Here is a 13,022-nt window from a genome sequence, read left to right as displayed (position 1 = left end):
TGAAGAGCTATACAGTGATGTGGCTAGAGTACAGCAATGATGAAATCACTTGTAAACATACCAAATCTGCCCTGAGCAAATTTAACGTTCAGTGGGATACACAAATACATGAACGATCATTCACAGATGATTATGGGATTGCATAAGTAGGAGATTCTGTCTAGAGAATAAATTTCAAGAAAATGTCATTTCTTTGGTTTCTAAGGGGCTCCACTAGAGATCACAGATGATTAACCTGAATTATGATGCCACATTCCTTTTAATAACTTGTGTATTTTGTGATTAAAATGAATACTAATAATTAACCATCTAGATACCTAGAGATACTGATAAATCTACTTCTGTGTATATTCAACAGACCTCAAAAGTCTTTATTAAACACGGTGGAAGGGATTTCCAGGATAACTCAATTTCTGAGAAAGCAAAACAAACTTCTAACAAGTCTTCTGAGATTTGAAAAATCACTATCTTTGCTCATACAGACAACTTGGCCCTTGATACATTAGATTCCAAGTTGAACACTGTTTGGATATGCCTACCTTGCCCTTTGTGTTCGCTTACCCTTGGTCTGTTTATAATGCTCTGTACCATAAAGACTACAGGGTTGCCTGCTTTCCGAATGGCTTCCACAGCTTGTTCATGGCTTGCATCTCTGAGGTCCATTCCATCCACCTGCAATGGAAGGCCTCAGCTTAACATTTCAAGAATCTATAGAACAACAAAAAAATGTGTGGATATGGAGTTTTAGGGATACTTGGTTAGACTCCTAGAAAATCTGTTTTAATATCAAAAATAATTGAGACTACATGTGAAGCTGCAGAACTTTCTGTCTGTCCAGCAGACTTGTGGTCCCTTGCTTTGGACACATATCTCTGTCTCCAATAATCAGTTCAAGTCATAATCAATTGAAATGAAGGCTCTGCTTCTGCACTCCTTACATTGCTCAGCTGCTCCTTTAAATTAAAAAAATCAGTATCATTAACAAAATTATATGAGGGAACTATCTAGCAGCACTGTCTTCATCATGAAAGTCACTGTACTAATTTTCTTCTAATTGACTATAGGGTGGTTTGGGAAGTAAGGGGTGATGCCTTGTATAATTTTCTCTGTACAGGGAAGCTTGAAGTTCAAAACAAAATTCTGATATCCAGAAAAATCAGATAATGGTAAGGTTAGTTTTGCAAAAGAATCCTTGCAGTAGATATGATAGGAGCTGGAAGCTAAGAAATTGTGTTTATTTGTTAGTAATTCTTATATAGTTTGACAATGAAAGTTATTTTGTAAATTTTATTGATCATGGTTTGCCTGAGTATTGATCAACTCAGCTTACACACTTTATGAATAAGAAGGAAAATAGTTTAAAAGGCCAAATGCTAATTCTGTCAGAAAACTATAGGATGTTAGCATCATTTTATCATTTCCAATTACCATGTTATGATATATACAACAAAAGAGTAAACCCAGAGTGGACACAACTCTAGAAAAGAACATTATTAGATCTTTGCATAGAACATTATCATCTTTAAAAGAATTATATAGATTTAGATAAAAACCTCCCTCAGGTTGATACTTAGATGACAATATTTTTTTCAGTGCATATTAAAATAGCTTCTAACTTTTTTGTAGAACAAAAGTCAGTATTCACGTCTACCATATGTCTACTATATATTCCATTCGTGGAAAAATTTAAAAGGATGTTAATTATCTTTGCTCAAGACCAAAGTATTCCATTCTCAGAATGGAATAATTTGCAGATCTGCACTCACCTAGTCTATATACATTTTGAGAAACTCTTAGCAGAGACACGCTTTAGAATCCTCAGGATTACAGAGGACTGAGGCTTCCTACATACTAGAAAAGCCCTTGCAATATGGCACAAATCATTGCTAAATTGCATACAGTATTTTAAAATGCACAAAAAGTTCTTTCTTTTCCATTTCAAAGGTGAACTTTAACTTTTTAAATATATTTAAACAACATTTGAGAGCAAATTATGACCATTCTTGTCTACAAAAAAAAAAAAAATCTCTTTTGCTATTTAGGTCAAAGGTATTTAATAGAGAGGTATGCATAAAATAAACTTCTTAGTGACAATCCAAAATTTGAAATTTTAGGTAGTGTCCTAAATAAAGGAGTTCGTTAAAAGGGGTCTAAGGTATCATCTAATGAAAGAATGCAGGAGAGAGAAAAAGCCTATCATTCTTCCTTATAAACGGTCATCAAAAAAAAAAAAGGACATGGTCCCTGTTTTCGCTCAGGTCCCAATCGTCTTCCGTCTAAGGCTCTCAAAGACAGCCAGTCAATGAAGGAATCAATCAATCATCAAAACGTTCATTTAAAGTCATGGTTGATATGTTATAATCTTCTTCTAAACAAAGTCTTCCAGTGTGTAAGTTATATGGGTTTAGAAAATGAGAGTCACTTGTATAAAGTAAATATCATGGTCATTACAGTGGTAATAAAATTGTCTTTATTTGCAAGTTGTCTCTTTTAGTCTACTCTGTAAATCCTGAAAACTCAGAAAATCTGGGTCAGGTACTCCTTTCTCTATCCTTCTAAATAAAATTATGCTTATCCCAATGAAATAATTTATCACACTGTTCTGAAGTGACTTGATTACTTGTCAAGTCTGTCCCACTTGGCAGGCAGGCACAGTGCCTTGTTTACTGTGGGATGCCCAGAGCCTGTTATAGCACCTGGAATGCAACAGCTGTTCCAGGAATATTTGTTGAGTAAATGAGTGAGCGACTTATGAGAGGAGAGTCTATTTAAAATATTGAACTTTGCTTTGAATTAAGAGATTACACACAACTTGACATGCTTCTAACACATAACAAAATGCACATACATGTGCACACACATGCACACAGGCACACATACAGAGCCTTCATTGATGAATGAACACAGCACTGAAAAGGAGCGAGATCCTGGCTTCGACTGAGAAGGATTTACATGAAAGGTAACTGAGGTGTCAGCATTAAATATTTTACTAAAAAAGACTCACTTGGAAAAAAAAAAACTCATCCAACAAAGTTTATCTGCAATGAAATGATAATAAAGTACTTATTGAAATAAAATCTCATTAACTTAATTATATCTACATTTTGTATGTGTACATATACATACATTGTATGTCTAATGTAATCTTAATTCAAAATTTTTCCCTGAGAATTGTGCTTTGTTCTTTCAAACAGAACATAATTATTTTACCTTGGAGCCAATTTTTTTTAAATGGTTGGCTTTATCTCCAAACATCAGTCTCTATATCAAAACATATAATCTGTCATTATATACATAAGAGAAAATTACGTATGAAAATAAACAAATAAGAAAGAAATAATTTATCCACACACACATTTTACTCGAATGCTGGGTTGAGTAACTAGTATGAAGATGACAATTCCCTTGGTACAAAGGATGGAGCAGGTGAAAAATTTTAGCACATGTACCCTAAAACTTAAAGTATAATAATAATAAAATTAAAAAATAAATAAATAAAACAAAACAAACAAATTTTAGCACAGAAAGCTCACTAGAGGGTACCTCTACGATTCTATCTCCAGGTTTCAAGGTTCCATTTTTGCCAGCTGGACTATCTTCCAGAACATGTTTGATGAAAATGCCCCTCATCACTTCTCCATTGCTTAGCCGACTCCCCATCCCTCGTCCACCAACAATGCTGATGCCTAAGGATTTGCTTGGTTCTCTCCAGAGTTCCACCCTAAAAAATAAATAAAATTTTCAACTCTTAGGAAAAATCATAAGGGTAAAGCTTCATGATGCTGAATTTGGCAATGATTTCTTATATATAACACCAAAGGCACAGAGAACAAAAGAAAAAATAGATAAAATGTACTTTATCAAAATTAAAAACTTCTGTTCATCAAATGATACTCTCAATAGAGTAAAAAGGCAACCAACAGAAAGGAAAAAAGTATCTGCTAATAACATATCTGATAAGAGATTCACAAGCTGAATACAAAGGGAACTTCTAAAACTCAACAACAACAAAAAAACAAGTGGTATAAAACATGGGCAAGTGTCTTGAAGATACATAAATGACCAATAAGCACATGAAAAGATGTTTAACATCACTAAATATTATGGAAATACAAATCAAAAGCACAGTAAGATACCATCTCACATCCAACAGGATGGCTACTACCTACTAAAAACACACACACACACACACACACACACACACACACAAATTAACAAGAATGCAGAGCATGTGAAACCCTTGTGTACTGTTGGTAGAAATGTAAAATGGTGTAGCTGCTATGGAAAAGAGTATATAGGTTCCTCAAAAAATTAAAAATAGAATTATCATATGATTCAGCAATTCCACTTGTGGGTATTATACCCAAAATAATTCAAAGCAGGATCTCAAAGAAATATTTATACATCCATGTTCACAATAGCCAAGAGGTAGAAGCAAACCAATTATCTATCAAGAAATGAGTAGATAAAATACTATATACATTCAATATTATTCATCCTTTAAAAAGAAGGAAATTCTGAAACATACCATAATATGAATAAACCTTGAAGACATTATGCTAAGTGAAGTTAAGTCATCTAAGTAAAATAAAGGACAAATGTCATTTAATTTCACTCATATAAGGTACCTAGAGGTACCAAATTCATAGAGACAGAAAGTAGAATTGTGGTTGCCTGGGATGGGAAGAGAGAAGAAAGGGGAGTTATTGCTTAATGGGTATGGAATTACAGTTTTGCAAGATGAAAAAAGTTCTGTAGCTAGACGGTGGTGGTGACTGCAGAGCAATGTGAATGTACTTATGCCACTGAACTGTACACTTAAAAATGGTTAGGATGGCTTAAAATAATAATAAAAATATTTTAACACAATGGAATAAAATGTCATATATGTTAATTTTTACAAATATTACTTTGCTCAATTTATTAAGGTTTTACTAGTAGTAAAACAAGATAGTTTAAAATACCTTCTCAATTATGTGTCTTATAGAATCTGATATTAATGTATTTCTGAAAATGATTTGTTATAAGTAAAACTGGACTCATACTCCAGGCTGTGGCACATACCAGTGTAAAAGGATGATTTTACAGGATCTTAGTATTACATATATTAAGTAATCAAAAAATTCAGCTACTGCTAAACAGATAGTAGCTTCTAAGCTTAGCAACCAAATCAAGGGAAAGAACACTCCTGCACACACTATGTCACAAACTCACCTCTGTAGAAGGAGAAGTCATTCTTGCCAAGGCAGACCTGGTCACTAACAGTCAGGACACGAAGAGCAGTGACTGCCAAAATCCTACAGGATATGATTCTCTCACTACCTCCCTAACCTCCCCTGCTGATATGGTTTGGCTGTGTCCTCACCCAAATCTCAATTTAAACTGTAGCTCCCACAATTCCCATGTATTGTTGGTGGGACCTGGTGGGAGGTAATTGAATCATGGGGGCAGGTCTTTCCTGTGCTTTTCTCATGATAGTGAATAAGTCTCATGAGATCTGATAGTTTTATAAAGGGGAGTTTCCCAGTACAAGCTCTCTTCTCTTGTCTGCCACCATGTGAGATGTGTCTTTCACCTTCCACCATGATTGTGAGGCCTCCCAAGTCACGTGGAACTGTGAGTCCAGTAAACCTCTTTCTTTTGTAAATTCCCCAGTCTCGGGGTATGTCTATATCAGCAGCATGAAAACCGACTGATATACCTGCCATGGGCTCTGTACTTTCCTCTCTCCACTCTAGCTACCACATCATCTCCTTACTATTCCTTAAGTTCATCTGGTATGCTCCCGCCTTGGGGCCTCGGTGCTTGCTAATTCCTCTGTCTTGAATACATTTCCTATACCCACAAAATAAAGACATGAATTCATATGTAATAACTGCAAATAGCTGTAAGAGCTATGAGTATATTTAAAGCACATACATCTTGTGAAAAAGCAGGATGTAAGAAAGAGTAAGGTGATTTGCAGTGAGTGAGGTCTTTGGCCTAGATGAGTCAGAGTTCAGGGTGTTGGAGGAAAATCGACGAAACAGAACTTTAAGGAGATGATGAGACCCTGCAATCTGCTCCATGCTGCACAAAGGAAGACAATGTTGGACATTAAGTAGGATAAGACAGCATTGTCAAACATGTCTTCAACACTGACATTTAAGGAGTTCCTAGAGAAGAGGAAAGGTTGAAGTAAGGACTCCTGCAAAATGATTGAGGTAAGAAGAGGCTGGGGATGAAAGAGCACCACAAAGAGGAAAGGATGGGAACCAGCTGAAATGAAAGCAGACACTGAGGCACATCTTCCTTTGGCCAGTAACTCTTTTTCTTGACTGCAAATCTATAACTCTAGAAACTCTACCTGTTTAGTTTGAAACGACCTTACCATGATCCTTGATCTTATAAAATTTTTGTGAATAAACTAGTTAAAATCCTATTCATTGTTTTCTCTTACTCCAGAAATTCTGTGACAGAAAAGAACCAACATCCACCATCCTTCCCTATTTTTGTTTGTTTTTGTTTTTGTTTTGAGACAGGGTCTCATTCTGCAGGCCAGTCTGGAGTGCAGTGGCATGATCATAGTCCACTGCAGCCTTGACTTTCAACCTCAATGTCCTGGGCTCAGGAACTCCTAAGCTCAAGTAATCTTCCCATCTCAGCCTCCCTAAGTGCTGAGATTATAGGCATGAGCCACCACAACTGTCCCCTCCCTGTTTTCTTAAAGCAGTTCCTAAGGCAAAGTGGCAAATGAGTTAGTAAGTTTAGCCATTGTACATATAGTACATTTTACATATAGTAAGTTCAGCCACAAGTGTAAATATTTAACAACCCAGAATACATAGGTAGGACTCCTTAACTCTTTTCTTAAGAATAAAAAATAAAATAAAATAAAAAAGAAAGAAGGAAAGAAAATGTCTTCAAGGGCTCTTTATGTTTGGTGCAAATTAGAAAGTGATTCTTATGACTTCTTGAGTAATACAAAAAACATAAGTAACAGCAAATGTTTATTAAGGGTTTTACCATGTCCTCAGTATTATTCTCTGAGTAAGTTACATATACTTTCATTTAATTTTCACATCATACCTATAAGGTAGACATTCTTACTGGCCCCATTTTACAAAGAAGAGAAGAGACACAGAGAGGTTAAGTAACCTTTGGATAATAGCACCTTTGCTCTCATAGGGTTTGGCACAGATAGCAAAATACCCTCCCTGGAAGTAAAGGTTGTAAATCCTTAAAACAATGAAGAAGGTAATCAAAGACAGAACTGCCAAAATGACACAGTAATGAGAAACCAGACTCATTTATTCACTGAACAGACAATAGAAACACAGTGAAAGAAAAAGGAGGCCTAGAAAAGAAACTACAGAATATGTTCACTTCAGAGATCGTTATGTAGGGAAAAAAAAGGCAGCCTATTTGAGTTTTATACATAGGTTTAAAAAGAATGAAATTCAGGAAGACACAGGTAAAACACAGCTCTGAGGCCAGATTGCCTGAGCTGTGAACTGAGTCTCTGGGTTCCAGTCCTGCTCTTTTGCTACTTAATGATTATGTGACACAGGGCATTTACTTAGTCTCTGTCTTACTTTCCTCAGCTGTGAAATACATCCAACAAGAGTCTCTACACAGAGTTTCTGTGAGGATTAATTAATACATGTAGAGTCCAAAACAAAAGCTTTGGCACATAATAAGCAATCGATAAATCTTTTATTAGTAGTTATGATGGTGGTGGTTGTGGTGGTGATGAAGGTGATGATTACTGCAGTAATGAAAGCAAGATATGAAACTGAAACTCAATCCATACAACAAATGAGCAAATGTTCACCCTATCTGATCAATCCTGTTATACCCACCACACCTTGTTTATTAAGAAAGAGTACCATTTTCCACCCATTAGATTGACAAAAAACTTTTTAAAAAATGATCATATGATGTGGTAACAAGAATGTGGGGAAAAGGGAACGTTCATATATTGGAAATAGAAATAAAAATTGGTATAGCAGCCAGGTGTGGTAGCTCACGCCTGTAATCCCAGCACTTTGGGAAGCCAAGGCAGGTGGATCATGAGGTCAAGAAATCGAGACCATCTTGGCCAACACGGTGAAACCCCATCTTTACTAAAAATACAAAAACTAGCTGGGCATGGTGGTGCGCACCTGTAGTCCCACCTACTTAGGAGGCTGAGGCAGGAGAATTCGCTCTAACCTGGGAGGCAGAGGTTGCAGTGAGCCAGGATCGTGCCACTGCATTCCAGCCTGGCAACAGAGTGAGACTCTGTCTCAGAAAAATAATAATAATAATTGGTATAGCAACCTTAAAAAGCAATTTGGCAACTGAAAGTAAAAAATGCATATAAACTTACAGGCCAGCAATTCCAATTCCACTTCTGGATATATTCCCTAGATAAATTTTCATGTGTAAGTATAAAGAAATAAATATATTTACTGAACAGAATTATTATAATAGCAAATAACTATTAACTATCTAATATGAATCTGACAATGAATAAACTATGGTATATTCACATATTGAAATGCAACACAACAACTAAATTGAATGAATTAGATCTTTAAGTATCAAGCTTGATAGATTTACAAAACGTCAAGAATTGAGAGAAAAATTAAGCAAAATGGAAAATAATACATGTAGTAGTATATCAATTGTGTAAAATGAAAATCACATGCAAAATAAAATACAGCCTATTTTATAATCTTAAAATTTGTATTTTGCTAAAAATTCTCTATTTTCATACAAAGTACATTTTTGTTGATTTCATGAATGACTGTCCCATCATGTTTTCAATGCTATGAACCATGTTCACAACACTAACTCCTAATTTATTAAAAGCTCTGGTTACTCCATTAAGCTTTCTTCTCATGTTCTATGAACTTCCCCTAGAAGTAGCTTAGTGAATCTAGGGGAACCACTACACTAGTGAGTACAGAGTACCTTCTTAGAAGGATTTATGGAATCTTTGGAGGTATTCTTCACGTAAGGTTGTTAGCACCTTTAGAGCTATCTTAGGATTGCATGAAGGTTAAAAGCATAAAAATTTTCCAGTCCAGAAGTTATGTTCTTCTTTCTCATAAGAAAATTTCATGATTTCTGTGTCAAAGGCTTTCTCTTTGCTTAGGTACCAGTGACAAATATTTTATCAATACAGACAAAGCCAACCACTGACTCACTATGTGCCAGGCACTCTGCTAAGGATTTTAGATGACACTGAATTTTCCCCCAAATTCAAAAGATTCTATTATTAACCTCATTTTACAGATAAAGTAGCAGAGACCTAGCAGAGATTAAGAAACTTGTCTTAGAAAGTATCAGAGCCAAAATTCTAACATGGCTCTTACTGACACCAACCATTTTGCATACTGCCTTCTGTATTAATCCTTTTTCATGCTGCTGATAAAGAAATACCGGAGACTGGGCAATTTACAAAAGAAGGAGGTTTATTGTACTTACAGTTCCACATGGCTGGGGAAGCCTCACAATCATGACAGACGCAAGGAGGAGCAAGTCACATCTTATGTGGATGGCAGCAGGCAAATAAAAGAGCTTGTGCAGGGCAACTCCCGTTTTTAAAACCATCAGGTCTCCTGAGGCCCATTTACTATCAGGAGAACAGCATGGGAAAGACCTGCCCCCATATTCAATCTCCCACAGGGCCCCTTCCACAACATGTGGGAATTACGGGAGCTACAAGATGAGATTTGGGTGGGGACACAGAGCCAAACTATATCACCTTCTAAAATCTACTTTTCCTCTCATAATATTGTTACTAAAACGGACCAACCTATCTTTTTTTCCTGTGATTACTGTCCTCCTAAAAAATTCAAGTTTATCACTATGACTACCTGCTACAAAACAGTTTCATTTAACTTATTTCTACCTCTATCCACAAATAAATAAGACACTTAACACCTCAGAATATATTTTCTGCCACAGATCTAGCACTTATACCCTGTTCTCAATGTAGGCAGCACTATAGAGAGCTTGGGATTTTTTAAGTGAGTTAAGCGACTTTTCATGAAATTCAAATAAGAAATTCATGTTAGATGGCTGGAAATACATGCTGCTTCTTTGAAAGCAACATAAAATAGTGTTTTTTATATTTTAAAAATATTTAAATGTGATGGCTGCAGGTTATCACTGGTGGGCAGGGGACGTCATTAAATTGCACTGGCATTTACGAATATTACAAATTCTTCTCTTGAGCATTTTATTTATTCACTATGTAACAAATATTAATGTTTACTGAACACAAAGCATCACATTGTGATGGTGACCTTTAGGTCTGTTTGGGGTGGATGTCCACTGATTACCTATGTTTTACTCTTAAGGTGAAATATCTTGTGTTCTTAAATTGTTTCATGTGTCTCTACATCTTGCCCAGCCAAGTACATTAGAGGTTCCTTGAGGCAGGATTTGCATCTTCTATTTATTTCCTTGTTATTCACAAAATCATTGGCTTTAAGTCTAGGTCCATAATCAGGACTCAGTAAATTCCTATTAAACTAAAGTTGATTTTACTCAGCATAAACACATCAGTATGTTTTAGTGATGCACGTGATACATCTAAGTATATTTGAGGATGTCATCTTATCTATTATACATGAAACTGGTGCTAGACAGATTATGACTTAGGATAAACTCAGCCTGTGGTAACAAGGCTACGAGGGTACTTTTACACACACACACACACACACACACACACACATGTTTTGAATATATATGTTTGCCTATCTAGTTTCTACAAATGCTAGGTAAAATTTAAATGAATACTTTTTGGTATACCTAAGATAAAACTCTACAGAATGTATTATCCATTCCAACTACCTATGAATAATTTTCTTTAATTTAGTCCCTACTATGTGCCAGATATCTCCATATCTGTTAGTTTTAACCCTGTGTGATACACATTATTCTCTCCACTGTATACATTAAAAAATGATGGGTTAGAAGTAGTAAACAACTCACCCGATATAACAAGAAGCAAGTTGTAATCCAGTACTTGAAACCACACCTGCTTATCTTTAAACACTATATATCCATTGAGAGGACAGAAGACAGAAATAGTCCTTACCGCCTGGGCTGATTCCAATTGCTATATGCTGTGTTTTGAAGTTCGCTTTCTTCACCCTCTCCCTCTTCTCGCTCTGGTAATTCTGGAATGTCTCTGGTTAAAGAATTACACAATGAGTACCCCAAAATCCTAGTAAAAATATGCAAGATTATATGTACTCTACTATTGATTTAGCTAAAAATGCAGGACTGTTTTATGTTTTCACCATACATGGCCATAAGTATAAAATATTTTTACATCGGGGGGAAGAAAAACGTAACCAAACAAAATTAAAACCTTGCTTTAGAATCAACGTACCATAGCGTAGAGCTGAACACTAAGACTCTTGTCTAGTCTGTTTTTTCCCTGATGAGACATAGGAGCATAAAGGAAAGGAATGGGGAAAATAGGATAAATACCAAGTTTGTAAAGAAAACCCATTGAACAAGCATGTCTTAAATTCCTATAATGTGCAGGAAGCTAGAAGCACCCTGTAGGTTTTAAGCATGTATGCACAGCCCTGAACCTTGTACTGAATGAATTTCTAATCAAGTTTGCCAAGAGTTTAGTATCTCTGCTTCCTAAGGATGGACCAATGATTTTCTTTCCATTTTTGAAAAATTAAGTGAAAGGCTTTGGTCCAGCTTCACCCCATCCAGAGGAACCTGGCACAGAATACTTCTTAATGGAAGAAGCAGTTTACAACGCGTCTGTGTTCAAGGTCACCTTCCGTTTATGTAGCAATTTAGATTTTGCCAAATGCCAGGCATGTAACAAAATGTGTCCAGTCTACTGATTGACTGTAAAGAAAACTGTACAATAATAACAACATCAAGAAATATTTTGTTAGTCCAAAGGAATACTTTGTATCAATAAATGAGGCTCAGAGGACAATAGAGAATGGTTAAACTGATTATGGCCTGTGCCTTGGCTGTTGGTAAAAATTGGATTTCTAAAGAAACATGTCCACATATTCCTCTTAAAGCAGAGAAGGCTATAAAAATTCTGATTCAATAAATGTTTTCAGTTGATATTTACAGAAACTGAAGAATCAAAAGAAAGTATGTAAACTTACAGCCATTCTCCCCTGACAGGAATACTGAACTGTCTCAACTGATACAATATGTTGAATTAAAGATCAGAAGTCATCTAATCCAGTCATCCATCTGAGCTTGAATGCACTTTGCAACATTTCTGGCAAGCAAATGTCCAGGCTCTCCAAGAACATCTCATTCTTTCTTGGACCTGAATGTTAAGTTTTTGTTTTTAAGCTATTAGAATAAAATCTACTTGCTATAGGTCCTACCCATTGGTTTTGTGTTTGAATTTCCCTCCTGTGCAATTAAAGAATAAAGCCTTGAATGAGGGTAGGGCTCCTAGAGTCTAAGTCTGACACTAGGGTAGGACTGGTGGGAAGAGCTCCAAGAGGGAGATCCTAAAAACGATGTCAAAGAGTTGACAGAGAAATAGTAAAAGTGAAATCTTTGTCCAGAGGATGCAAGGCAGAGAGGTAAAAATTAGCCCTAACCTGGAAATACAACAGGACAGAGTATGATGAAGAAAGCAGAGTTAGAAGACAGACAAGAATTAGAACTTAGAAACAGTCCTTAAAATATTCAGTGACAGGCAGGGGATGGGGGGAGGTCCTTAGCCCTAAAGCCTAAGCAGTGGGAGCTATTCAGAAACACTGTAGCCACAATGCATCTTGCTTCTTCCTTTTTAGGTACAAGAAGATAAATATCCTGAATAATCCAATACAAGGACCCCAGTCTCTTCAGATGATTCTATAATCTTGAATCCTCTGGCAAACCCCATATATGCTCCTCTATAGGTGCTGATTATTGTTTACTCATCTTAGTGTGTGGTTTCAGGGACTCAAGTGTCATGTCTTCCTGCATGCACTCAGCCAAGAAAGAAGTCAATCAACTGCTTTTCCACTGTGTTAAACCACTGAATACCAACAAAAATG

At 36.0% G+C, this 13,022-nt stretch overlaps 1 protein-coding gene across 34 annotated transcripts in view; it reads right to left on the bottom strand.

Annotated features, from left to right (window-relative positions):
- Nucleotides 1-13,022, bottom strand: part of MPDZ (multiple PDZ domain crumbs cell polarity complex component) — a 176,497-nt gene that overhangs the window by 41,336 nt on the left and 122,139 nt on the right. For 24 of the 34 annotated variants that reach the window (XM_034967135.3, XM_034967137.3, XM_057298754.2 and 21 more), the window contains 3 exons: nucleotides 11,075-11,167; nucleotides 3,544-3,721; nucleotides 562-672 (listed from right to left, as the gene is read on the bottom strand). In XM_034967135.3, coding sequence (XP_034823026.1) covers nucleotides 562-672; nucleotides 3,544-3,721; nucleotides 11,075-11,167 — 382 coding nt within the window. The remainder of the gene's footprint in view (nucleotides 1-561; nucleotides 673-3,543; nucleotides 3,722-11,074; nucleotides 11,168-13,022) is intronic. The other 10 variants (XM_057298759.2, XM_057298760.2, XM_063594029.1 and 7 more) reach the window with 1 other exon arrangement.

This window comes from Pan paniscus, chromosome 11 (assembly GCF_029289425.2).
Source record: "Pan paniscus chromosome 11, NHGRI_mPanPan1-v2.0_pri, whole genome shotgun sequence".
Taxonomy (NCBI): Eukaryota; Metazoa; Chordata; class Mammalia; order Primates; family Hominidae; genus Pan; species Pan paniscus.
Note: the sequence above shows the minus strand (reverse complement) of the source record. Positions and strands in the feature narration are given on the sequence as shown.